Raw genomic sequence first — 26,557 nt, 5'->3', positions numbered from 1 at the left:
GAGATTCTAATTTGATAAATAGTTAGCACAGAGACAAGAGTACATCCTTACGGAGATTATCATGAACAAGCACAAATTTCATTGCTATTCTTCATTTCCAGTCATAATTGAGATACCTGCCAGATAAACCTATCTGGTGAGTCTTAATATTGTTTTTAGTCTAGTTCCTCAGTGTTTATAATTTTGCAAGTTACCTGCTATAAGGAAGATAAAACAGGAAAAAATACTATTCATATATAACAGTGATATACTCTAGCTTTGAAGATTTATTTCGCCATTTCCAGTTCATAAAGAAGGCAGTGTAAAGACTTTTGAGAAGGATGAAGAAAAGTAGAGTTTGGAGGAAAAACATCAGGTGAAGGGGAGTAAGTTAGTTTAAACAAAATAAACAGGAAAAAAGAAATATTAAGCTGTCTTGAGGCAGTTATGTCAGTGTTGACATCTAGATCTTACTAAGATCTTACTAAACTTTATGAAGTTATACTAAAGGTTTCGCTTTAGCAAGGCAAAAAAATTGAAGTGTAGTTAACCTGGGATGCTCCCTGTGATGGAACTGCTGGGACTTGTATGTCAGGAATAGGAAGAAGCGAAAATCAGTTGTAGTGCAGGAGCTTATTCCTTGGGTTACTGCTACTAACAAAGCCACTGTCCAGTGAACTAGACTCAGGCATTCAGTTCTGAGCAGTAACTTGCTCCAAAAGCAGGTACATTACAGTATGTAGGGTTATTAATGGATTTAACATTTATTCCACAAGAATTACAGCGCTAGTGTCTTACTAAGTGTTAGTAGCACGTAGTTACATACACAGAGAGGATTTGGCTTCTTCAGAACTTGTTTACGCACTCACGCTTGTACTTGCTTCCTGTTACCACTCAAAGATTATCTCTTATGAGGCACAGTACATCATACTCACATTGAATTTGTTCATGAACCACTAGAGCAAAGTGGTCTATTTCCAGGATATGAGAGAGTTTCCCCAGGTTGTCTTTCAGGTTTATCTGAGGAGAGAGTTACAAACTTAAATAAAACAAGTCCTTTACATGTTTAGTGGTCGATAATACTGCACGAGGTATACAGGGATTAAAAACAATACGTCAGCATTTATACGCTGCTCTCCATGTGAAGTATTGTACAACACTAACAAATCAAAGCAAACATAAAAGATCGGTTTTCTTTGTTTCTAATTTAAAAAAAAAAGAACAAAAAAGTGAAGCACTATATGAAGCTATTAATTCTGATTCTGTAAACACAATGAATATACTGAATATCTGAAAAATGTTAATGATAGAAGAAGGTCAAGTGTTCCATGTGTCTAACAAAAGAAGTTACCATAAAACTCATTATACTTGGTGATTTTACTCCAGCAAGACTGGGAAAAAGTGAATCAATCTGGCTGCAAATCATTGTGGAAGTGAGTATGATCTGCAAAGGCAGCAGGTGAAGAGAAAAGCCTGAACAAGCCAAAAACAAAACCAAGGGTGAAGATTGCTAGCTAACACTATATTCGGGTGCAAATCAAGGAACTGAGAATTCAGAATTCATTTTTAGTGAAGTTCAACTTTGCTAAGACTAAACAAGAAAGCACCCTGTGTTGACTGCAGAAACAATACAGATCCTTCTGAAACACTTAGCTGATCACTTGCTGGACCCATTTTAAAGAATGAATAAAACTGTTCTTCCTACATGCTTTAACATATTAACCAGCAGCAGGTCTATGACCCAGGTGACACTCTCCAGGTAACAGCAGCACCCACCATCTGATATACTTTCATTAAAGGGGATTAAAAGCGATTTATGGCAAAGAAAAGCCTTGCACTGCAAATTAAAAAAGTCTTTATCCTGCAGTGAGCTCAGCTTGTGACTGGGGAATAAACATGTGGAACTAATATCTGACTCCACAAGAATGGCCCTCCTCTCCACTAACACACAGCACTTGTTTGGACTAGCAAATTATCCTACAACTAGTGTTTCAAGGCCCTCGAGTGCTATCCTACTAGAGAATTTAAAAGAAAAAAGCTATAACCATTACTCTTCCATTCCAAGAGATCACCACAAAATAATTGCAGTGATCATACCAAAGAAAGCTTCCTGTGTTGATAAAAGATAGCTTTGCCTTGGTAGTCACAGGCTAAATTGACCTCTTATTGATGCACATTGTAGTATGGATCCTAACTGTAGGATATCCCAAGTCATTTCAGTAACACAGATGATCCGTTTTCTCAATTTCCCCATTAAACAAGCCAAATAAGCTTGACTGAAGTGGCAAGAAGAGCAAAATCCACAATACCTCTGAGGTTATGTGCATTTAACCATGTTTCTCCATTAACTTATCAATTCAAATGGAAAATAACCAATGAATGATGCTTTGAGTTAGCACGTTAGCAATACCACCACTTTTGTGTCACTCCCCTTCCATCCTCCACCAAGAAAAGGCCAGAACTAAAGAGAAAAGAAATGGTTAAGCTCTTCTTTACTGAAGAAGCATGAGAAACTTCAAGCTGCCCATGGAAAAAAGCCACAACCTCAGAAGCGCAGAGAATTGGCTACTACAGCTAACACCAGTGTAGCTACAGAAATGATTGCACACAACCAGCCCAGAAACTCTTAAGGTGTCCAAGTGAGGGAGAACATGAACTAAGCAGTTTTGTTACGCACCACATTTCCACCTGATGCTTGATTATCTGTCTGGGAAGGAAAAGATATATTTACATTTGTCCATAAAGAACTAGCATCCTTTCTCAATCTCAGGGACTTGGTAGTTTGTAGACTGAACGGAAGCATTACACATACTTCCAGAATAGAGCACCTCATCTACTATGAGACAGTGTTGAAACTAAAAGCCTGGTAAAAACTATGTCAAGCATTCCATGTTAAAAAACAAAATCCTTTTCCTGCAAGAGAAAAGCAACAGCAACAGTACTTATATATTTTAGAAGAGCACCTATACAGCTCGGAAGCTGTGGTATCTTGGCACACCACATTGGATGGACAGGTGAAACTGGCTAACATCAAAATTCACCTATCTTGACAACATCAGCTTTGAGCAGCCATCCCCCTGTTTCAGCAAGGCATCTGATCCAAAATGTAAGCAGTTGCTTGGTTTTAGGCAATACAGAAATTATTTGTAAGAGCTGTTTCAACATTTCCCTGTCTCTTCCTCTGGATAGTTACATTGCCCAGGTTTGTGATGGAGTTTTTGGGGAAGGAGGAAAGGACAAGCATGCTAAAAGAAAGCCTGTTAAAGTAATGGAACAGCACAATATAGAGCCACAACACAAACCTGGGAACTACTGAGTGACCTAGGACAGGGTTTAGAGCACGTCTGTGCTCAGTGACAGCTGCTCTGCATGGTCCCAGGTAAACCTTACCCAGCCTGATGCCATTGTTGTCTTAGGACACCCACAATAGTACTTTAAACCAGAGAACAAGGAACTGTAGAATATACCTGCTTACCTGTTTAAATTGCTTGTAGATTACTTTGCTGACTTCATCAGAAGGCTGAACTTTTCCAGCAAGCAGTGAAGAAAGCATGTTACCCAGGGTAACCATGCCTAAAATCACTCTGGGAAAGGAGAGAGAGAGAGAAGATAGGGCTAAACAACATAAAAGCTTCAGGTGTTCTGTAGAAAAAAAGCGTACACTCTCAGCCAGCCAGGAGAAGTCAGTTGAACTGCTTCATGGTATAAAGCAACATTATTGACGGTATACTTGAATTCTTTGCCTCTGCAGGAGACAGAGTCCAGTTCTCAAATTCTGGAGACTCACACAGAAGTCAGCAGGTGCTGTGGGTGCCTGGCCCTCCTGAGCTCTTTGTACCTCTAGTTCTTGCAACTGGAGACCTTCTTGCAATCTGAGAGCACTTTTCAAAAACACAACTTCATTATTTTACACCCTCATCTGTTCTTTTGAAAGGAGTGATGAGGCCAGAGACATACTCACTTCAATTCTGCTTATTCCCCTTCTCCCTGCAATGATCTTGCAAGGACCTGCAACAATTAATCCCTTGAGTTAGCAAGGTTAGTAAATGGAGAGTAACTGAGCGACTCATTATTCAGCCTGTCCTATATGAGACTTGCAGGGCAATAAGGCGTACCAGCTTGCTGCAGACACCCTGGTTTACAGCGGTCACTTCAACATTGCGCTATAGTGCAATGCTCTGAAGAAACCGGGTAAAAGCTGTGGTGGAGATCCATAGGTTTAGGGTTGTTTGTTTTAAATATGAATTTTTGCTTTGTCAAGTTAAACAGTTATTATAAAAAATAATGAAGTTATCCTGCAGAGACACACTGAGTAAATATATCATAATAATCCTTAGAAGCTTATTATGTGAAGCACAGGACAGTCCTGGCATGACCGCGTATGTCATGGTTTAACTAGAATCATGCCAAATAGAACCATGCAGCCACTCGCTCACACCCCTCCCCCCCTCCAAGAAGGGTGGGGAGAAGAGGGGGGGAAAAAAAGGAGGGAAGAGGGAGAAAAATAAGCTTGTGGGTTGAGACAAAGACAGTTTAATAGAAATAACAGAAAGGGAAAGATAACAATAATAACAATGACACAGGTCACTCTCACTGCTCAGTGAATTGCCACCATCTCAAGCAGTGATCGCGGATTACTGCCCCCGGTTAATCCACATTTATATACTAAGCATAATATCTAGGGTATGGGATATTTCATTGGCCATTCCGTTGCTCTGTTTATGCTTCTATGGGAAGCCGAAAAAAGTCCTTGAATAGCGTAAACATCATTTAGCAACAAGTGTTATTGACATTCCTTTCACAGCAATCACTAGAAAGAAAATTCACTTTTTCCCAGCTGAAACCAGAACAGTATATTAAGTCCAGCATTTGCGTGTTTAAGGTAATATTTCTGAACTGTGTTACTATAACTGAAGAAAGATGAGTGAAAGGATTTTATACTTCTGGTAAGTATTTAAAGACATCCCTTGGGACCTGGTAAGGCAAGTGATACATATGGATGAATAGTGATATATGTGGACATACCCAGATTCATCAACAACTGGTACCTGGTCGAATCCCTTCTCCCGGAGAATTTCAACAGTCTTTGCACAGGTAACAGTTGGAAGCACAGTCAGAGGGGCAGAGAGTTTGAGTTCCTGAACACTGATGTTCCACCACCTGGGGACGAAATAAAAACCAAGCCTATGCAAGTCTTCTGGGAAGAACAGAACCGGTTGTTCATGTACAGTGGCCTTCAACACTACAGGAATGTAAGAAGGCTACAAGAAAAAGTCAGGATTCAGCCAGAGTCAGTAAAGCTTCAAGGCTTTCAAGTTTTCTCCCCTATATCAGAAAGTCACTGAAGTGTGAGAAGGCTTTAAGGCCGAAACTCTTTTCCTCATTTCATCTATTTTCTAGAATTACAGATAGTGGAGAGTACTAATCTCCCAGGTTCCATTATTTGTATCTTACACAGAAAATTTTGTGCTCCTACTCAAAGACCTAGCCATATTTACAGTCATTATAGGTAGCAATTTAGGGAAGATCCCCCTCCACTTATGCAGGCTTGCAGTGCTTTGCACTCAAGAACTCTGATCTTGAAAGGGTTCTCTGTATACTACCTTTCCATTTCAGATACAACTCTTTTCATTGAAAAAATACATAAAATCATTAAGTACCATTTTCTTCTGCTGCCATGCAACTCAAAGAAATCAACTAGTTTAAGCAGATTTAATTAATAGCTGCAATTATACATCAACACAATAGCATGAAAGATTAGCTAAATCCAAGGAAGTAATGTAAACTGAAATGAGCTTTAAATTAGCAACTGCCATAAAGTCGATTGAATAGACTCAAGAAAATCCAAATGGATCTGACATGTTTACCAAGGCTTTTTGACAAGGTCGTCTTCTTTCATGAACCCTTTCTGAAACATCCATTTGTCACTCAAGAACTTGGACCTGAAAGCATTGGGAAGTGAAAAGCTCATTACCAGGCTGAACATCTCACAGCAAACCTAATAGAACACAAAGGCAACTGTTTACAGATTGCTACCACTAAAAACTAAAGAGTAATTGAAAATATACTGCGGTTTGCCACCCAAGCTTACCAGCCATGGACATTGAGAAGAAACACTCATAGTAAGAAAAAGAAATCCCATAGGAAACTAAGTCTCATCTACGTCAGTCCCTTGCAATACAATAGAGAGACAGCTTGGAAAGGAAAAGTGCCAACCTGTACTCAGGCAAGGCCTGCCTGCAGTTTCTAGTCATCTAGCATTGTGTTGGATGCAAGGGAAGTCGGGAAACACAGCTAAAAACATCATGTTTTGGGACATATTTCAATGCAGTAGGAGAGAAACAACTTTTTAGCACAGCTCAAAGCCCTCACACTTCCAGCTGTAAACTCACCCCAATACTGGCTACTGCTACAGTAGCACTGTGTTCTGCTGTGGACACCAGCAGAGAGAGGGGACAGCCTTACAGTGACCCTTCCAGGAATGGGATAATAGCAATGGTCCCCAGTAAGTAAAACAGGGAAAGTAAGTCTTTTCCTGTGAAAGATGCTAACCAGTGATGGTTATGTACTGAAGTCAGACACACGGAGAAGCTTAGCTTTCAGAGTGCTAAGCAACTTTCTACTCCATGTCAGAGCCTTTCTAGATACCTCAGAAGTTGTGCCCCAAACACATTCCTTGCTTTGGTAACTGGGTGCTATAAGAAATATGTATCCAACTTGCCACTGCTGTAAGGAGGTCTGAGGGGCTGCCTCATCCTTTTCCCAAACAGAAAACAAGCAGGTTCTTACATGTAGTTCCGGATAGAGTCAGGGAGGATAACAACACAGCGCTGACCTTCCTTCAGCTCTTTGGCTGCCTTCACAGCTACAGACATGGCACTGCCTGAGCTGCCACCTGCCAAAACACAGATCAGGGACAAAACTGACAAATCAGAAGTGAAATGAGAAAGAATGGGAGAGAGGAGGAAAGAAAGTAGAGGAACCCAGGGTGAGGAGCTTCTGAAGTAGAAGAAGGTCTCCCTGACCTGCACAAGGCTTCGCCTCCCACATATTATTCAGAAAAACTCAAAGGAGTCACATCTGCTCTTACCACACAGCAGTCCTTCCTCTCGGATCAGCATGCGCGCAAAAGTAAACGACTCCTCGTCATTGCTCTTGTACCACTGGTCCACTGTCTGGGAAGGGGCAGGAAGACAGAAACAAGGGTTGATTTAAATGAGGAGGGCTAGGGGAGTGCCACAACTACTGTGAGTTCAACCCATGCTCTTGGAGGTAACAGCTGCCCCACTGAGTCATCTGCCTGGGCTTCCATCCTCCAAATGCCAAGTATTTTGTGGGGTTTTTTGCCAAGGTAAAGACTACCACATTAACACAATAGACTCCTTATTGAAACCTCACTATGAGAACAGGCTGTTTTGAGACATCCACAGAGTATCAATTAGTTTCCTCCCCTCTTGGAGGGCATCCTTGGGACACAGGCTCTGCAAAGGACATAGTCATATCAGTTTTGGCTGAGAAGGGTTAAGGTGCTTTGTTGGGCTTTTTTTTTTGTTGTTTTAAATTGGTTGCTTGGTGTAGTTTTTGAACTTAAAAAAAAAAGTAAGTCTGGTGGTCTAGGAAAAATGTTATCTGCTCACAGCTTTTCCACCTAGCGTTGTAAAAAAAAAAAATGCGGCCAGTGCAAAAGACTCCCAAGGACTTTTGCTGACAGAAAGAACAGGAATAGTTCTGACTGCTAGCCCTCCCCTTTCAGCTCGAAGAAATACTTCCACAAGTTTTTCCTCCACCTTTCACCTTACTTCTGCAACACAACAGAGGGCAAAGGGCAGTAAAATAAGAAGCATGACTTACAGATCTATCCAACACTGTGGGGACAAAATCATATCCAATTCCTTCCACTTCATACATTGTCTTGTCAGTCTTATTCAGTTCTTCTGGTGTAGCAAGGATGGAGCCTTCAGGATCAACACCTATAATCTGGAGAAGCAGTTTCCACTTTGGATACCATGACACACTGCTTTTGAGAACACAGCTATTTACTCATGAGCACTGGCTTCATTACAGCTGTTGGTGTCATGCTGGCTGCACACACAGCCAAGTTAACAGCAACCTAGTCTCCTATTCATTTCTTCCTGGCAACACTCATCTCCCCTGTGAGCAAAATGTTTTGCTGCTTCTGGCCCCTTGGCAACCCATCCTGTCTCCTGAGGCCGTGGACACTGAGGGGCATCACTTGTTCTATATGGGTTTTGTTTGGCTTAAACAGAGGACAGGGTTTCCCCAAGACAAGATTGTCCTCATTCACATGTCATCATAGCCAATATATTTCGTGCCAAGTGTAAGCAGGGAAGTTTTATTTTGTTTACTGCTCCCTGCCTATGTAGGAAAATATTCACGATTGAAACACAATACCAACTTCTGTGAGGATTTAACACAGCACACAGGTAGACACGCAGGCTGGCATGTTCAGAGAAAGTGTCACTTGGTAAAACCTCAGCAGCTCCAGACAAGTTAGTGAAGGCACATTCAGAGAGGAAACAGAAGGTTGCAGTACACACCAGAGAAAGAAGTTTCTCAGACACCCCATGAAGGGATCTGTGGGCCAGTTTTCATCTGCTGAGCCAAACTTGATCTCTGGTAGCCAGTGAGACTAGAGCGTGATGATTTAAGAGGGTCTGAAAACCTTTCTTTGCTGCTCAGAACTACCTTCTAACTGTGAACATCCAAGAGGTTCCCAAGGAGATCTAGGGTAGGCTTGCAAAGAATGGGACGTGCCAAGTGGAGCAATTTGAGATTCACACCACTAAAGAGAAATTCTTTAGGCTTACCACTTACTTTGCAACCTGGACACTTTTCCTTTAGCTTTCTGGAGATGCCGGTGATGGTACCTCCGGTGCCAGCCGTAGCCACCAGCATGTCTATTTTTCCTGTTTAGAGGCGAGGGATAGAAGACAGTTGTGAAATCTCCCCCAGAATGATGAATTAATAACCCACTTAAATCCAAGTATAGAATTTCTCTAACAAAAATGTGAAGCAAAGAGCCCTATCTTGCCCAAGAGCTGTGTTATGAGACCTCCCTTGAGACCACCTTGCTCAATCCCCATTTACTGCAACAGTGGTTTTGAAGCGTCCATCCAGCAGCCTGGCAAGGCACCAATTTGTGGTACTTTGGCCCATACAGCTAACACCTGATGTTTTCCTGTTACTGTATTTGCTGATGTAGATAGCTCATTCTTTAATTTAGAATGAGCAGCCTATTACATTAATTTACTGAACGAGTGCCAAGAGCATGGGATAGGTACCCACTGAGAGAACTGTTAACACAACTACTCTCTCATTTTCACGTGAAAAATACTGGTTTGGTCATGGGCACCTAGACTGAGTGCAGGTATGATAGTTTGTTCTTCTGCCACCCCCTACAGTTTCCATAGTGCATCCACATGGCAGCTTTGTTAATAAAAAATACACGCACCAATTCACGCACAAAACCAAATGCTTGCCAATCAAAAGAATAACACCCTACCAAGCAGGGCTATAAGCTCAGTAATAACTGAACAGTGATCGGCCTATGAGGAAAAGTAAATAAAACCAAGAAGCCTAAAGCTAGAACTCATCTAGACTCTCAGCTTGTGGGCCGTCAGTTTGTTAAAGTATACTCATTTTAAGTCAAACTTAAAGAAAGTTTCTCACAGAAGGACAAGCCAAATCCTCTGAACAACTAGAGTTGCTTTTTGGGGGGTGGGGAGGAGAAGTGGTCCTCACCTTAATGAGATGGAATTTAATAGCCGAGTTTCTTATTAGAGGGCCCCATCAGAAACTGTACTGTTTTATAAGGCAGGTAAGTAGCCTCCTATAAGACTTCCTTTACCACCTATGTATGTCAAATGCCTATGTGGTAGGCTGCAGCACCACACTGAATGCCTCCAGTAGCTCTCAAACCAATTCCTCCACTGGGTGAGTTAGCCCAGCTAAAGCTTTCTGCTGCCACAGCTCAGTCACTTCTGGTACTCCAACCTGGCTGCCTACAACTAACATGAAAGCGACCTCTGCCGAGCAAATAGGTCTTTCTGGTGGCAACTGCAACACAGAAAGTTTGTACTCCTGAGGACTCCTAAGTGAAGAAGCTTCCAGGGTAATGGAGTATTTGGTCTGAGAACGTAAAAATACCTGTGCGGAGTCCTGCACTTGGGTCACAGCAACCCCATGCAATGCTACAGGCTTGGGGAAGAGTATCTGGAAAGCTGCCCAGTGGAATAAGACCTGGGGATGTTCGTTGACAGCTGCCTGAATATGAGCCAGCACTGTGCCCAGGTGGCCAAGAAGGCCAACAGCACCCTCCTGGCTTGTATCAGAAATAGTGTGGCCAGCAGGACTAGGGAAGTGATCGTTCCTCTGTACTCAGCAATGGTGAGGTCACACCTCAAATGCCGTGTTCACTTTTGGGCCCCTCACTACAAGAAAGATATTGAGGTGCTGGAGTGTGTCCAGAAAAGAGAAACGAAGCTTATGAAGGGTCTAGAGCACAAGTCTTATGAGAAGCGGCTGAGGGAGCTGGGGTTGTTTAACCTGGAGAAAAGGAGGCCAAGGGGAGACCTTATCGCTCTCTACAACTACTTGAAAGGAGGTTGTTACAAAGTGGGGGTCAGTCTCTTTCCCCAAATAACGAGAGGTAGGATGAGATGACACAGTCTCAAGTTGTGCCAGGGGAGGTTTAGATTGGATATTAGGAAAAATTTCTTCACCTAAAGGGTTATGAAACATTGGAACAGGATGTCCAGGGAAATGGTTGAGTCACCATCCCTGGAGGTATTTAAAAGACATGTAGATGTGACACTTGGGGACATGGCTTGGCAGTGTTAGGTGTGCAGTTGGACTTGATGATCTTAAAGGTCTTTTCCAACCTAAATGATTCTGTGATTCTATGATTCTGTATTTGTGATCCGAGAAAGCGATGCTGTTCTTTTACACCACTCTAGCCATGTCTTTTTTTGTTGCTTTTTTAAAGATAATTAAGCATCACTGCTTTCTCCACCTGGTCTCAGGCAGAGGAATCTAAAAAACCCAAGCACCCCCCTTTAATGGGGGGGGGGGAAAAAAAGAAATCATTATTATGACTACTGAAATGAACTAATTCCCTAATGACACACTGCATATGTATGGGATTTGCTGTGTGAAAATCCATGCATTTCTCAACCACCTTGGGTCCCATTCTCCAAGTACCTAACAATAAGAGAATACTAGGGATTCACTGAAGAGGTGATTAGTAGTAGATCAAACATACCTTCGCACTGCTGCAGGATCTCTTCAGCTGTGGTGTCATAGTGCGTCAGGGGGTTGCTGGCATTACGGTACTATATTGAAACATACAAGAACCATTAAGCAGACTAGAAAGACAACAAAATTCACATTGTGAGGCATTTCAAGAACATGACATTCTCCAAACCCCACAACAGCTACGTACACTCTTTTCAGTCGGTTTGCTTGTTATCTGGACCTAGGCAGAATGCACAAGGGAAGGTGCAACCTTCCTAAGGGACCTAATTTAAGAGTAGTGCTAAGGTGCCAGCACCCTCCAATGCCAAGATCAGTCCTGTCTGTGGGACAGTCGTACAACACTACCCGTGTACCTATTCTTCCAGGCAGGACTGCAAGTCAGTGGAAAGCCACCCATGTTTCGCAGTTTCTGCAAAAATAGGCTTGTTGCTGCCCTCTATTGACTACAAAAGCTTGCTACCCTACAGCATGGTGATGCCTCAACTACAGCCCCAGACCTGCGACATTTTTCCTCCAGAGACACACCTAGGCTGTTGAACAGTCAACCAAGGACACTAAGGAGCAAGGCTGCAATGTCTCCTCCCAAGCTACACCTGCATCTCTGACACTTTGGCTCTTACCTGGTCTAGTATATGTGCATTGGGGATTTCATTTTTCAGTCTCCATGCTACTCCCACGTGAGATTCCGGAGAATCAAATCTAGCAGTAGTTGGGGTCCTCACAATCTCAGCACCCAGAGCTCTCAGGACATCCACCTGTAGCAAATAAAGGTGATCACAAAACCCAAAACACGTTCCCAGCATAGAGACTTCATCAAGATGCAGGGTAAAGAAAACATCTTCCCCTTTACCTGGTCTGTAATAGCCTCCTTAACAGTTCTCCTAAACCCCAGCCTCACATCACTGAGCCACGGGTACAAATCCTTAATGTCATTTGGTCTTAACTAAGCTTTACTTGTGAGCTAGATGTCAAATTCATATTTCTATTCTAGGCCTTCAGGCCAGTAGGGACTGTCAGTACACATCGCAAAGCCTCATTCAAGCAAAACATCATCTCTTCTCAATGCCAGTCACGTATGTTCTGCACTCCAACAGTGCTATAGCCCAATATTTTATGTTTAAGTGCAAATTATATATATTTACCTCCTCCTCCGGACACAGGCAGCAAAGGAGATCCTCCAGGGCCCTATGCACCATTCAACTGCTATAAGGGCAAGAAAGTTTATGACACTGAGCTAAGGCAAAGCCTGTCTTTAGAGGGGAGGGAGGCCTTTGGTGCTGTGTGGCACATGGCAATGATCATGTGGTACCTCTCCCTCCAGAGCACGTTAAGAGCAAGCAATGAGTGTAGCCCTTCAGGGGATGTTGTTCTCCTCTGTGCCACTGCCTTTCAATTGGAACACTGGAAGTGTTTGAACTGAGATAAGTGGTTTTGCTGACAGCAGTTTGCTGCCTCAAGTGTGAAACAGAGGGGATCCCTTCTCTACTCTCTTCTCTTGTTTCAGCTGCAGGTGCAGCACCACAGGACAGAGCTTGCTCTAGAGCTAGATGTTTTGTGCTTTCCACAGAGAAGGTAAATGGACATTACCCAGATGGCTTTTCCTTCCCCTTTGTTGTTGTGGTGACACAACTCAGATGCTTGCCAGTACCCCCCAGTGTAACTTTAGGAGGTAAATGGTCTTCCTCACAGCCTTGCTCAGCCCAGTGCAGAGCAGAAAAATATCCAAAGCTTCAGCACTGCCTTCCTTCCTACTCTTTGCTCAGTGAGGGACAGCTAACCCAGGGACAGGTAGTCTCTTCAGTGTGCTAGATATGTGTCAAGTTCCCTTGACAGTAATGACAGTTTTCCAAGTAAAAGTGCTGTGGGGACAGGTCTTAAAGACATTTTCTGTCCATAGTTGGCCAGCCTGGATTTCTCTGGGCACTGGGCAACAGTCCCTCAGCAGAGTTCTGCCTGGCCAATGACTTCAAGACAAAGAGGCTTCACCTTTGTTGCTAAAGCCACAGCACCCATCTGCACCAGGAACTCTACAAGTGAGAACATGCTTACTTTTAAGTTATTGAAAATAAAAGCAGATCTGACCTTCTCCATGCTCATTTTCTCTGGCATCACAATGATACAGCGGTAGCCCTTAACTGCTGCAGCCAAGGCCAGCCCAATTCCTGGAAGCAAGCAAAGACATGTAGAGCATACAGTGAGGAGCAACAAAGAACAAAACCCACAATGCTAGCTTTGGCATGCCCTGGCTTTAATCAGATTTTCACCAGAGGCTTGAGTACAGTGTCTCTAGAGGGGTGGCAAAGGGGATGTTTCTGACTACCGGGGAGAACTGGATATACAGATGCTGCTAGTACTTTGAGGATCACAGCCAACAGAAAGTTTAGCCAAGGGTGGTAAAACTTGACATGTGCGAACTGCTAGTTTTACCACATGCACGTCACATTTTTCCTCTCTCACCCACTTCATTTTTACAGAAGTAATTTGGGAAAAGAATGAGCTTTATGCTAAAGAAGACTAGAGCAATTGTTTTGATACTGTCAGAAGAGCATTAGAGCCTCTATTGACTCACTTCTGCATTAAATCCCTAGTTTACAGTGTGCCAAAATCAAGTCCTTTCTAAAAGACATGACTACCTGTTTGAAAACATAATCCAGGAGCGGAGCACAGACTAGGATCTACCTGGCTGGGGAGCAACTCTGTGGAAAGGGACCTGGGGATCCTGGTGGACAAATAGCCCAATACAAGTGAACAGTGTGCTGCGGTGGCAAAGCAAGCCAACAGGATGCTAGGCTGCATCAACAAGGGCATCACCACCAGAGGTAAAGAAGTCATTATCCCACTCTACTCAGTGCTTGTCAGGCCACACCTGGAATACTGCATTCAGGTTTGGTCCCCACTATACAAAACAAAAAAAAAAAATGTGGACAGGCTGGAGAGGGCCCAGAGAAGGGCCATAAAGAAGATCAAAGAACTGGGAAGCCTGCCATATGAGGAAAGGCTGAGAGCATTGGGTTTGTTCAGCCTTGAGAAAAGGCGGCTAAGGGGAAACCTTATCACCATGATCCAGTATTTAAAAGGTGGCTACAAAGAAGATAGAGGTGGGATGGAGTAAAAAGGGATGGAGACTCCCTTTTTACAAGGGGTCACATGGAAGAGACAAGGGGTAAGGGTACAAGATACTCCTGGGGAGATTCCGATTGAACACAAGAGGCAATTTTTTCACAATGAGAACAGTCCATTTCTCTAGACTGTACTTTTGCCAAGAGAGGTTGAACCAGATGATCCTTGAGGTCCCTTCCCATCTGGTATTCCATGATTCTATGATTAAACACTCTTTGTGATTGAGGTTCTAATGCATTATGTCAACTTGCTACCACAGTGAAGTACCTTGACTGTTAGAGACAGACACCTCATTTCTACTTTAAAAATCTGTACCTCCAGCCTGATTTCTGCCTTCCAGCTTGTTATTGTCTGCCTACCTGAAAAGCTAAGTTCAGAGTGCTTCCCCTGTAGAAGAGAAGCTTGTTATCAGATCACCTCTCTGCTGCATAAGCTAAACAGATCAAGTTAGTTGATATGTGTCTGAGGTCGGGCTGCACGGCACCTCCCCTGCTGTTTTGGGTACAAGGCAAAGTACCAACACATGCCCACGAGAACGCCTCCCAGGCAGTTTACCCTACACAGAGACTTGCTTGTTCAAAGCTGGCACTGTTTCTACATGGTGCTGGATTGTGTAGGGGTGAAAAAAAAATTTTTAACTGTTCCTGTAAGACAAGTTAAATATTTCAGGCGTGGGGGGGAAACTTTTGCCAGTCTATTATAGTCAAATATGGATGCCCAATTAAAAAAAAGCAGAGGCCTCACTGCCTCGCTAAGGCCAAAGCCTGAAGAGAAGCCATCCAGCACTCTCCCTTATGGTCTGTGATGAAGAAAGCACTTTAAGACCTGAACTCTAACACTTTGTACATTCTGCTAGTGACCTGGAAATGCAGCAAACATCAGAACAGGACTTTGGCTGAGGAAAAAGTGGGATGCAGAGATGACAAAAATGTAACATATTAGCTCTCACATTTAATATACTCAGTAGCTCTGAACAGTAGCCTAGAGAAAAAGCCAATTCTCTCAGGTTACCATCTGCCCCAGCCTTTGCTTTTACATGAAAAGAGACATCTTTCTGAAGTAACTGTCCTGTATCTCCTTCAGTTCTGCCTTCTGTTGTTTGGATTCTGTGGCAAGGAGAACCATTTATCAGGTACTGACCCAGAAAGCAGGATGTCATAATTTGACCTCAGATGCTGGAGGAAAGGAATATGGAGATTTTCCACTACATGCTATTGTTCAGGCAAGAGGTGTTAGTCACAAGGGCTCCAGTTGCACTGCACCCCCCACAGAGCAGCTGCTGATCAAACAGCAACAGATACGACTTCACAGTTCTCTGCTGAAGGCAGGAGAACTGGTCACAGATCAGCTCCTGATCAAACAGCAACAGATACGACTTCACAGTTCTCTGCTGAAGGCAGGAGAACTGGTCACAGATCAGCTCATCATCCCAGTCCCTCCACTAACAAAAGCTGAAGCGGATCAAGAGAACAAAAGATTTGCCTGGCCTGTGTCTATCATAAGGCAACAGTGGATGCCCAGGAAACAGTTTAAGAACAGGACAAGACACCTCTCCAGAACAAATCAGGCAGGAGAGTAGCTTGTAGCTCAGCTCAGGATCCTCCTAATAGCAGCAGCATATTTTATATTGAACTAGCTTAAGGGAGAGCATTCCAGGTATGTTTACTCTCCACCAACAGATCAGCTTAACAGAAGTACAACAGCCATGACACAGGAACCCTGAGTTAACTCCAGGCTGCTTGGATCATCAGATGCTCTGCCCTGGCCCCTAATTAGCGGGACTGTTCCTTCCCCCTGCCCTCCAAGGAGGAGATGCTGACCCAAGTGGAATCTGTTGAAAAATCTAGGTGTGCAAGAGGTATGCCAGCAGACAGTGCTGTGGGGATGCAGCTCATCTCCCATCTCAACTGCACCAACATGGGAAAGGCCGTTTCTCAAACCAGGCCCACCTCACCTGACAAAGGGACCATAGGACTTCCCAAATAGAATGGGAAGATCCAGATTCACACCAGTCTTTTGGTGCTTTTTTTCCCCTCAATAATTTCAGTCAGACTTTAATTCCTGAATAGGACCTGAAGACCCTGGTGAATATGGCCTAACACTTATTTTCTTTTAAAGCAAAAGGCCTCTGCAAATTTAGCAGACCTCCTTTCCAGCTGTTCTGCTCAGCATAGGCACTGCAGAATTGCTCCTCGTGTGAGATGGAAGAGGCATTGCTCCCTACACCATACAAGCAGGAAGGGATCCCTTTTCTTCCTTGCATAGGCAGCCTCCATGCACCAAACTCAAGTCTGCCTCTTCCAGGAAAAGCACCACAGCATTTTCCTCACACACTTTACCAGGGTCTCTCCATCCCCTACCTGTGTTTCCAGAGGTTGGCTCTATGATAGTGTCCCCAGGCTTCAAGATCCCAGCTTTTTCAGCATCCTCCACCATCCTCAGGCTGATTCGGTCCTTCACACTGCCTCCAGCATTGAAGAACTCGCATTTTGCCACTGGAAAAAAAGAAACAAAGCAGAGTTCTTAAACAGCAGTCATTTGTTAAACAGGCTGCTGATCCCAAACGTATCTGCAAGACCAACTCTTAACATGTCTGCCCAATTGACCTCCCTACTTTACATCAGAGATGGGGGATTCAGTTCACAGCATCTCCAACGTTAAGAGTCACAACAACAAAGCAAGTTTGGTACTTGATGCTGGCCCCAGAAGCCAGGAACCCACACTCTGTCAGTCTCAAAAGATGACCTCTCCTTTCATCTTTCCTCTTTATTACAGCCCAGGCATTAGGATGAAAAGCCCCAGGGCTCTTCCACTGCTATAGCATGGGGGAAACAGAACTCTACCAACATGCCTTGCCTCTTTTCCCTGCTACATTCTCCAGCCAAAGACTTTCTGATCAAACTGGAAGTTTCTCCCCTTGTTTAGTCTACACTTTCACTTCAGTACTCACAGCACTAATCCCTTCAATGGTGTTAAGCACCACCTTTCAGGAGTCTGATCAGAGCCTCCAGATATCTCCACGATTGCTGGATTTAAAAAACAAACAAAAACATTCGCTGAAAGTTTCATCCCTTTCATCATTTTCCATGATCTTTAGTGGTGACTGCAGATCTGCATTTGTACACACACTGATGAAGTAGTCAAAAACTTCATAAAACATTTTTAAAATTTAAAAGTTATTTTCTATGGAAAAAGTTTTACTTTTTCTACAAAAATGGAAAAGTTACAGGGAATGCCCTCATGAAGTACAAATTGAAAGATGTTTTAGATGACCATATCCTAAAAATCTGAAAAACTGCCACAGAAAAAGAGGAATTTTTCTCACCGTGTTCTGTAGGGTACCTGCACTCCTCCTGTGCCCAGGTGGGACTCCAGTGGACCCATTGCTAACCAGGACTACCCAAGTTTCTGAAACAGTGTTTCTTATTTTGATTTTCTGCTTGCAGAAGTACTCACAGAGTTCACACTTGAGCCCATACTGCTTCCCAATCTTGTTGATTCGCACCAAGGGTGTATCGCCAACTTTATCGAGGATGCTTGGCAAGATTTTCAGAGGCTCTGGCCTGGTACACATACAAAAAAAGTCAGCGTATTCACAGAGGGGGCCACAGGCAGATCACACAAAAGCAACACAGCATTTCCAGTGCTTTTTATTCAACCAGCTTTCTCCCCCACCTTTACCAGGCTAGTTATTTTAGATATTTTAGTTTAAAAGAATGTCCATTGGGTATAAATTCACAAAACATCAAGTCCTTGACCAAAACAAGGATTAATCAGACATCAAGCCAAGTGCTGAGGCAAGAATGAAGTGCTCTGCACTTCCTCCTGGCATGAAGTAGTTTAGCAGTGCTGACAGTCAGCTATTTTATAAGCAAAAAGCATTAACAGTGCAATCTTTCATCTAGTCAGGGAACTGCTTGCCAGGTTACTTAAAATAAGTTAGTTCCAGTTCATGTAGTTTCACATCTTTGGTGCAAGGTCCCTTAATCTGGGTTCTTAGCTTTGCTTATATGTGGAAATTAAGAAGCACCAGTGTATCCACATGCTAAACAGCATCAATTTAAGTCAGTCATCTTTTGTTAAGTCCACGTGGCTCTGAGGGGACCTGGATTAGCGCTGTACTGAAAATCAGCAAATATAAGTAATACTTACAGAGTGGTATGACGATGGGGGGAGGCAGAGATGGGTTTCCCAAGCTTCCATGTGCATTTGCTAGGTGTATCAGGGCGGATCCACTCCCTTTCCTTGTCATTAGACTTGCAGTTCTCATTGTCCATCCCACCAGGGAGGAAATATTTGCCAGGTGCATGAGGGCATGAGTTCATATCTGGCTTCTGGTGGGGAGGACGTCTAGGCATTTCATCCTTGGGGGAGGGGGACAGAAAAGAAAAAAAACCAAACAAACAAACAAAGAAAAGAAGCGAGGGGGGAAGAGAGAGTGTGATTTGTATGCCTTGCTGTAACAAAGTTAGTGCATCTTTTGAGACTATCAAAGTTACTCAAGTTCTGCACCATGGAAAACCACCCATTCACACTCACATCACCATCCTTCCTAAAATAGCTAAAAATCATGTTACTCATAAGGAGTCATTATTCTTGTCTCTGTCCCTTCACTAATGTATCTATTTCCAGTCTAGTGGTTCAGCACACAGTTCTTCTGAGGGAAGCTCAACAGAAACTACCCTGGTGGCAATTTTCAAGACAGCAGTATTGCCTATAAGCCAAAGAGAGCAATGGCAACAGTTAGCCTTTAACACCCAAGAACAGGTTCTACCACTGACTACAAGAGATCCTATCACTGTACCTAAGACTCAGGTGTTCGGGGAGAGAGCATAGTATGTCTCAGACAAATCCCATCCTCAAATGTCCGCCTTGTTTTTCCCTTATGTGAAAAAGGTCACAACGAACTTCACTTCCCACTGTGAAGATGGGAAAGCATTTCAGCGGAATTTTGATTTGCCAAATCCTTATCTCCAAAATGAGAATCTTGCACTGCAATGCTGAGTGCAAAAGCTCAATGCAGTGTCCTACATGAAGGGAACTTAAACACACTGAAGCATGTGCTTACTGTAACTACCATCCATAAATATCAAGAAAACAGGACTAACTTCATGGGAGACACCCCTCCCACACGAAAAAAACAGCTCTCTGAAATAAAACCTCCCCATTCCAAGCAGAGAGAAACAGGGTAAGACTACGTGGTGCCAAGAGACTCTGAATTGCTACTTGTAGTCATGAAGGAGAACTCTTCCAGAAAGGCCACTGGTTTCAGTAGCACCTACTTCCATAGCATTCCAGAAAAAAAAAAACCTAGAACTCCCTCCAAAAACACATAGGGCTTTCCCAAATTCTGGTGACAGAAAGGCAGGCAAGCAGTATTCCCCAAAGACCAATGAGTACCTTAGACACAGAAACAGGCCTTTCTGACATCAACTTCTCCATGTTCTTTGGTGACGGCACAGTAGATCGGACTTTCCTCAGAAGATCAAGTACTGTGGGTCACAAGACTGGAATCTTCTTCAAAGCTGCAGATCATTAAAAAAAAATAAAAATCAGGAAAGAGCCTCTTGCAGGGGCAAGACAAACATCCCACTTTCATAGGGAAAAATAGAAGCTGCAAAACGAAGTGACAATGTCTTGTGTAAACAGGATAAACAAAAATGATCACGCGGCAGAGGTACTGCACAAGACCAGTGAAGGGTCTCCTGACCCTGTTCTTCTCGCATTACCTGATTTTTCCCCTGCCCTGCCTTCCACAGCTCAGATCCAGTAAAGGAAGCAGAAAATATCTCTATTGGACTGCCTGCAACTCCATAAGCTTGAAAGCCACACAAAGTAATAGAAAATACTCCAGTTTGCAGGATATATACCTGTAGGGACACCGAGGGTGAAAGGGCTTCATGGGGCCATCACCAAAAGACCCTCTACACAACTTAGGAAAAGACTTCATATAGGAACACTTGTAGAGGCCTCTCTGCCTTTGGGGAGACCTTAAACCTCACAAGTTCCTACCTCAACTGAATCAGTATTGCATGCACAATTGTAGTGATGCTGGATATAACACACACAGTAAACACTTCAACCACAAGGAAGCCTTCTAGCAGGCTTTTTGTTTTAGAAATTAGTAAATATAAAATAGAAGCAGTAAGTTCATTTCTCCTACTCCAGCTAGTTGTTCATAGAGCCTGCCTGTTTCCTTTCCATTGAAGGCAAAAATCTGGCTGAAGTCTTGGACAGTGTGGGGTTTTTTTCCTAGTATTTGTTTTTCTCATCACCGTTTAGCAGCAAGATTCAAGCTCTTTCCATTACTGAATTGTGCTAGGCCTGGAAAGGGTCCTTGGCCTCATCCTCCTTCTTCTGACAAACACGCACAAAACAGACACAGCTTAGATCAGAGTTGATGGTCTGGTAAAACACTGGAAAAAAAGCTGAACCACAGGATCAGTGAACTTTAGCATTTGATCCCGCAAGTTAACATGCACCACTAACCACGACTGCCTTATGCACACACCAATTCATTTATTGCATGCCGAAGGCATTTAAACTGCCCTTCTTTAGGAAAAAAAAGCCTCCAAAAGCACCAACTTTCCAGATTAAGGCTTGAAATAATTCTCCTTTTGCATATAAAGTCTTCCATGGTACCAAAATGATATGATTCTCCTTTATTTAGGTTACTACATGCCCAAGAGCCAAGATGGACTACAGCCTGTCATAGGCTACTGACCAGGGCTAGACTGAGAGACACCAGTCCAAGAAAGCTATATCCCATAAATACACATAATCTAAATAACATCAACCAGTCTTTGTTACCAGAAATTAGTTTAGTTCCAGAATGAAACCCAGCCTTCATTTCTATTTCTAGAAGGTGCCCGGTTCACGGTTCAGAATATCAGCATTTTTTTTTAAACAAAGAAAAACCACTGAAGAAGTTTCAAGTCTTTCTATGAGTCACATTCACGTGCTCCTTTAGACAGCTGGCGTGCGATACTGGACATTGACACTGACTGCCTCTGCTCACAGGTAGCACTGACAATATTTATAAAGTCCATCTAATAAGGGTACCTTGCTGCCAAAGGATCAAACCATTTCAACATTCAGAAAGAAAGCAGCAACAGGTTATAGACAGGAAACAGCAGGTTTTGTTCATCTTCTAGGTTCTGATAAAATAGGAGGGCAAAACCTTTAAAAGCTTTAAATCACCAGTCCTCAGTGTTGTTCAAGAGGGTCCAAAATTGCAGAGAAAGGGAGAGAAATTTGTTGCAGGAAAAGTTTCAGAGGTTTCAAAAAATAAGTATTTGTTCTCTCTATTGAAGGAAGGAAAGAAAGAAATTAACATGGTGCTCTTCAAAAGCTGCCTTTTGGAGGATTCCCTCCAATTTGGGAAAGACAATACCATCTCATTTCCCCTATTGTAAGGCAAAAAAAAAAAATCCACAATCCACTAACAGCATCACCCATCACCTCTTGAATTAGGAACAGCAGAAATGGAGGAAAAGCTATATTTATCACCTTCAACTAAGCTGTGAGATTCTCTCATACGTTTAGAACGGCAAAACTCTGATGTTTCATCAAAGCTTCAATAATGGGTCCAGAACTCTGAACAAAAGCGAGGATAGAGAGAAAAAGCTAACCACAAGCACTGCCAACAAAAACTCTGTCACCAAATACTAACCTTAAGTAACATCATTCATTGAAAGGAACACAAGATCCTCTTCAGTAAATCCCTTCAAAACATTTTATTAGGCATTATTTTAAATAACCCCACACTCACCCAGGCCAAAGTAGATAAGTATGCATATATACCTTTACAAAGTCAAATTCTAATCATGCTAGTAGAGAATCAGTCTTAGCTATGTTCAACCTAACATCTTAGGGTTTTGAAGAAGGACAAAATTCTAGGACAGAGTTGGTTGTTCTCCACGGGGAATTATTACTGCAGCACTCAGCAGAGACAGATAAAGGCATCTGTGATGGCTTACTGTTCTACCTAAGAAACAAGTCAAGAGCCCAAGAGTGACTTGTCATGTTCAGTACCAACAGGAAGATCTCAGATCTTCAAGCTCCTTCAGTGCTACTGATGAACTCCCTGAACACCACCCAGAGCATGCAACCGGTGCTTACAACGCTAGATGATGCAACTTCAGCAAAACAGGGGGAAGAGGTGGTCAGCCTAGGACACCCAAATTCCTCTCAAGACCCATGATCCTGCCTACAGGCCCAAATTGGGCCATGGGAAGCTGATGCTTCCTACTGAGGAAGATCTTTGGGGGGCACAGGGGACCTAGGAAAGGGGGTGAGCAGAAATTGACAAAACAGAGGACGACAGCAACTTCTTCACTAGCCTGACCCTCTTCTCAGTCTTTCTTCTGGGAATGTAGACTGGGGAGACAGGACAGGAGAATGGTGACTGCTGCTCCAGCTGCAATTGATGGCTGCTTAGAAGAGTCTGAGGGACATAAGCTGCAGGAAGAGTTGCTCATCTTCATGACAGAAGTTCTGTCAGCCTGAATTTAAATTTGCTGTAAAAGGGAACACTCCCATAACTAGCTAGGGGTGTGGGCCGAGTCTAACTAGACAAGTCTGACTAACTTCTGCCATTATATCTGCAGAGGGCATGAGGCAGAAAAATCAGAAAGACAATTTACAAAGTCACTTATACCTAAGTCACGAAGGGGACTGGGGGATAGGCAGAAGTATGAAATCCAGAAAGCCTCATGGGCAAGGCTCACACCTCTGGATCCATCTCCATGGGACCTTAAAGACCTAAACTATTTCTCAACTCCTACAGAACAGGACTGAAGGTCACCAAGTGAAATTAATCCCCAGCCATACTAAGCTGAGCTCATTTCATAGATATGTTAGGAGCTATACTTTCTAAGGCTGTTTACAGTATATGATGTCAGCACTAATGCAGGCAGTTAAAGAGTACCATGTATGCCAGAACCTAATTAACTCGAGTCTTGTCTGAAGCAGAAACAAAGCTGTCTAAAAGGCAGGTGTAAGAGGTGGATCAGAGAGAGATGCCCCAAGGGCTAACTAGTCAGCAGGAGATGAGATATGGGATTTCATTATGCTGCGGCCTGAGAACGGGAAACTTTGACATTAAGCAAGTACTTTACTTCGTGAACAAGTAAACCACTACAAACCAGTTCTGCTCACTCTGAGTATCGCAGGGTCTTAAGAGAGCTTTAAGATCTTTACAGGTTTAAAGATGTAGCAGTACCCATCCAGCCTTTCAATGGTGTTCAGAAACACCACAGCTGTAAGTGATGCATCTGCATCTGGTTTTTTGTTGGTTTGTTTTTTTGTGTTTTTTTTATTTTTTTTTTTCATATTTCCCCCCAGCTCCTCCCTGCTACTTCCTCAGTAGTGGGCAGCCATCGCTTCTGTGTCAGGAGATATTAAGTGACACGAAGTAACTGGGGTATGAATTAACAACACTGTGGCTCTGGGAAGAAATACTTTGAGAATTGAATCTTATCTATTTTCCTTGCCAGAGCAGATGATCACACATGTGTCCTCTCAATGACCACTCTTCCTTTCAAGGCTGTGCTGGCATACTTGGAAGCCTCCTCATATGAAATGAGTAGTTCTTTAATGCCTCGGTAACACTGCAAAGATGTTAAAACTTCAACAGCAAAGCAAGTTAAGGCAACCGTTAAGGCAATTGTTATGCTACAGATGAGCCTGTAAAAACATTAAAGTGTTCAGCCTGCCTTCTCCCCACAGAAGGGAAGCTGTGCACGCAGCTGTAACTCAGGTGTCCTCTGACATCTCCATTTCCTGAATTCAGCCCAACCCTGTCCAGGCTCGCCTGATAAGTTTTCTGAATGAAGACTGAAGTCTTCGAGGAGCACAACAGCATTAGAAAAAAGACTGGAGGATGTCTTTATCTGCATTTTTGTCTGTTGCAGTCAGAAAATTTCATTATTACTTTCCCTGCTTCTAGTTCCCTTTCACACAAAGATGGACCAACATTACTCTTGATCTGTTAAGCTCACCAAGTACATGGAGGAAAGCATTACAGGCACGGTTAACAGAAGCACAGAGATTACGCAGGGTGCTCAGCATGACAAAAAGAAGGAGCTGGAGTTCTGCTCTCAGTTTCTATCCAGTCTATAAAACAGGTAGAAGCACAGCTCCCCTTCCCCAGCATTACGAGGCATCACATCTTTTGTTAGCCCAGGGACGTCTGAGAAAGGCTGGCAAAGAAACACTGGTCACCAGTGCCTGGGCAGGAAGCCAGCTTTTTAGCTGATGCATGTTTTGTGGGAATGATCAGCTGCCGCCCACTCTGGCTACATCTGTAGAGCTTTTGGCAGGTATCCACAGTCCAACCATGAGCAGGGTGCACCCTGCTGCCTGCCTAGCTCCTGTGTGTCTCACATGCAGACAGCAGGCACCTGCCAATAGCCAGAGGCCAGTGCATCTGAGCCATACTGGGAGGCTGCTATGCTGCCGGTGCCAGCTAAGCGACATACCTCAGCCAGCATGCATGCTCCAGGACACGGGGCCCCCATGACCCTTGCTACCAACCACAGTTTTTAGAAGTACTGCTTTGGCTTCAGGAAAGCAGGCTAGTTAACTCACACACAGAAGGGTCATGATAGGATATTAAAGAGCCACCAACTAATATCAAAAAAGGATAACCTGCCCAAACGCCCCAAGTATTGGACTTAACCTAGCACCTAAACGGAGATCATCAGTAGCAATCTCACTACAGCCATTCCCCTGCTAAGAAATACCAATTTCTGAGCAGGTCGTAGTTTCACAGGAAATACTTTTCCTCCTCTGACACAAAATCCCCAGATTTCACTTATCTCCATACTCTGAGTTTTCCCTCCTTGCTGCAGCACAAGTTTTACAGAACACAGAGCTCTTGTGCCTCAACTCAGCAAACAGACTCGTTTAAAGGGTAAACACTCTGAGTAACTTTGCTGGAACAGGGCCCAACGCTCCAAAATCTCCACAGTCAAAGGCTTTAGGATTTAAAAAAAAAAAAAAAAAAAAGATATACAGAAGACTAGATACTCAAACAGGAAAAGGAGAGGAACTGCTTGTCTTTCAAGTAATGTCTAGTTCAGTAATATGCTACCAGCATTACTAATATTGCTATTGAAGTAGGTCTCACAGGTCTCGGGCAATATCAGGCCCTTTCTAATAGGGGAAGGGCAACGCATACAATAAAGTGCAATAGAAAAATCTTCTTAGTCCAGTGCATTAGGCAAAAAACACTGGCAAGAGACCGCCACGGTACCTACGAGAACAATGGATGAACGGCCAAGAACAGCCAAAGAGCTGGTGCCAAACCCAGAGAGAACAACAAAAGGCACAATATCATCCTGCGAGCCTGTGTAAGAAGCAGGGAGCCGGCCTTTCCTCCCTCGGCTTCCCGCCCGGAGGAGCGGGAAGGCCACAGGCACCCTCCCGAAGCCGGCGCTGCCCTCCTCCCCGCCGGCAGGCCAGCTCCAGGGCTCCGCTTGGCCGCAACAGGTCTGAAACCCCCCATTCCCATTTCTTAATCACAAAATAAAAGCCCACCCATGTAGTACAACCGCATCCACCCACCAGCCCGCAGCCCGACATCCTTCCCCGCAGCGAGGGGAAACCGCCACGCCACGCCACGGTGACCGTTTAACGGCCGCCCCTGCTGAGGCGATGCGGACACCCGCAGCTCTCCCCCCGCAGCTCTCCCCCCGCACCCGCGGATGATGCAACGGGCGGCGAAGGGGATGCAGCCGCCACCTTACTCACGCGAGCTCCTCAGGACGCCGACGCCGCCCACCCGCGCTGCAGCGCGGCACACCGGCGAGGAGGAGGAGGAGGAGGCGGAGGAGGAGGAGGCGGAGGCGGGAAAGGGACCAGCCCCGGCCTGGGGTTAAAAAGAGCCCGCGAGCCCCTTGGCCCCGCCCCGCCCGTCGGCCCCGCCCCCCCGAGGGGAGGGAGCGGGAGCGGGCGAGGCCATTGGCCGCCACGGGGGAGTTGGCGAGTCAGGGACAGCCAATGGGGAGGCGGCGCGCGGCCACACGGCACTGCCGCCTGCAGCCGCTTGGCGGCCGGCCCGGGCCCGGGCGGGGCGGAGAGCAGCGTGGCCGGCGCGATGCCGGAGCTCGGAGGGAAAACCAGGGGCAAAACGGATGGGTTTCCCCAAAGGGGCCCCGCGGAGCCCGAGGAGAGGTCTCTG

At 44.2% G+C, this 26,557-nt stretch overlaps 1 protein-coding gene across 4 annotated transcripts in view; it reads right to left on the bottom strand.

The window, feature by feature from the left end:
- The window catches only part of LOC134519970 (cystathionine beta-synthase-like protein), a 30,391-nt gene extending 4,109 nt beyond the window's left edge, over positions 1-26,282 (bottom strand). Inside the window, exons 1-17 of one of the 4 annotated variants that reach the window (XM_063344800.1) lie at positions 26,128-26,282; positions 19,774-19,898; positions 18,526-18,737; positions 17,830-17,936; positions 16,734-16,868; positions 13,336-13,415; positions 11,874-12,008; positions 11,261-11,330; positions 8,815-8,906; positions 7,831-7,956; positions 7,070-7,154; positions 6,769-6,874; positions 5,847-5,921; positions 5,005-5,139; positions 3,455-3,563; positions 2,657-2,686; positions 915-999 (exon numbers count right to left, since the gene is read on the bottom strand). In XM_063344800.1, the coding sequence (XP_063200870.1) occupies positions 915-999; positions 2,657-2,686; positions 3,455-3,563; positions 5,005-5,139; positions 5,847-5,921; positions 6,769-6,874; positions 7,070-7,154; positions 7,831-7,956; positions 8,815-8,906; positions 11,261-11,330; positions 11,874-12,008; positions 13,336-13,415; positions 16,734-16,868; positions 17,830-17,936; positions 18,526-18,737; positions 19,774-19,815 (1,624 nt within the window). In that variant the 5' untranslated portion in view covers positions 19,816-19,898; positions 26,128-26,282. Of the gene's footprint in view, positions 1-914; positions 1,000-2,656; positions 2,687-3,454; positions 3,564-5,004; positions 5,140-5,846; positions 5,922-6,768; positions 6,875-7,069; positions 7,155-7,830; positions 7,957-8,814; positions 8,907-11,260; positions 11,331-11,873; positions 12,009-13,335; positions 13,416-16,733; positions 16,869-17,829; positions 17,937-18,525; positions 18,738-19,773; positions 19,899-26,075 lie in introns of all 4 variants that reach the window. The other 3 variants (XM_063344818.1, XM_063344809.1, XM_063344825.1) reach the window with 3 other exon arrangements.
- Between the last annotated feature and the right edge of the window lie 275 nt (positions 26,283-26,557).

Source organism: Chroicocephalus ridibundus, chromosome 1 (genome assembly GCF_963924245.1).
Source record: "Chroicocephalus ridibundus chromosome 1, bChrRid1.1, whole genome shotgun sequence".
In the NCBI taxonomy this organism is placed as follows: domain Eukaryota; kingdom Metazoa; phylum Chordata; class Aves; order Charadriiformes; family Laridae; genus Chroicocephalus; species Chroicocephalus ridibundus.
The sequence above is the reverse complement of the archived record's forward strand: the minus strand, read 5'-3'. Positions and strand labels throughout refer to the sequence as shown.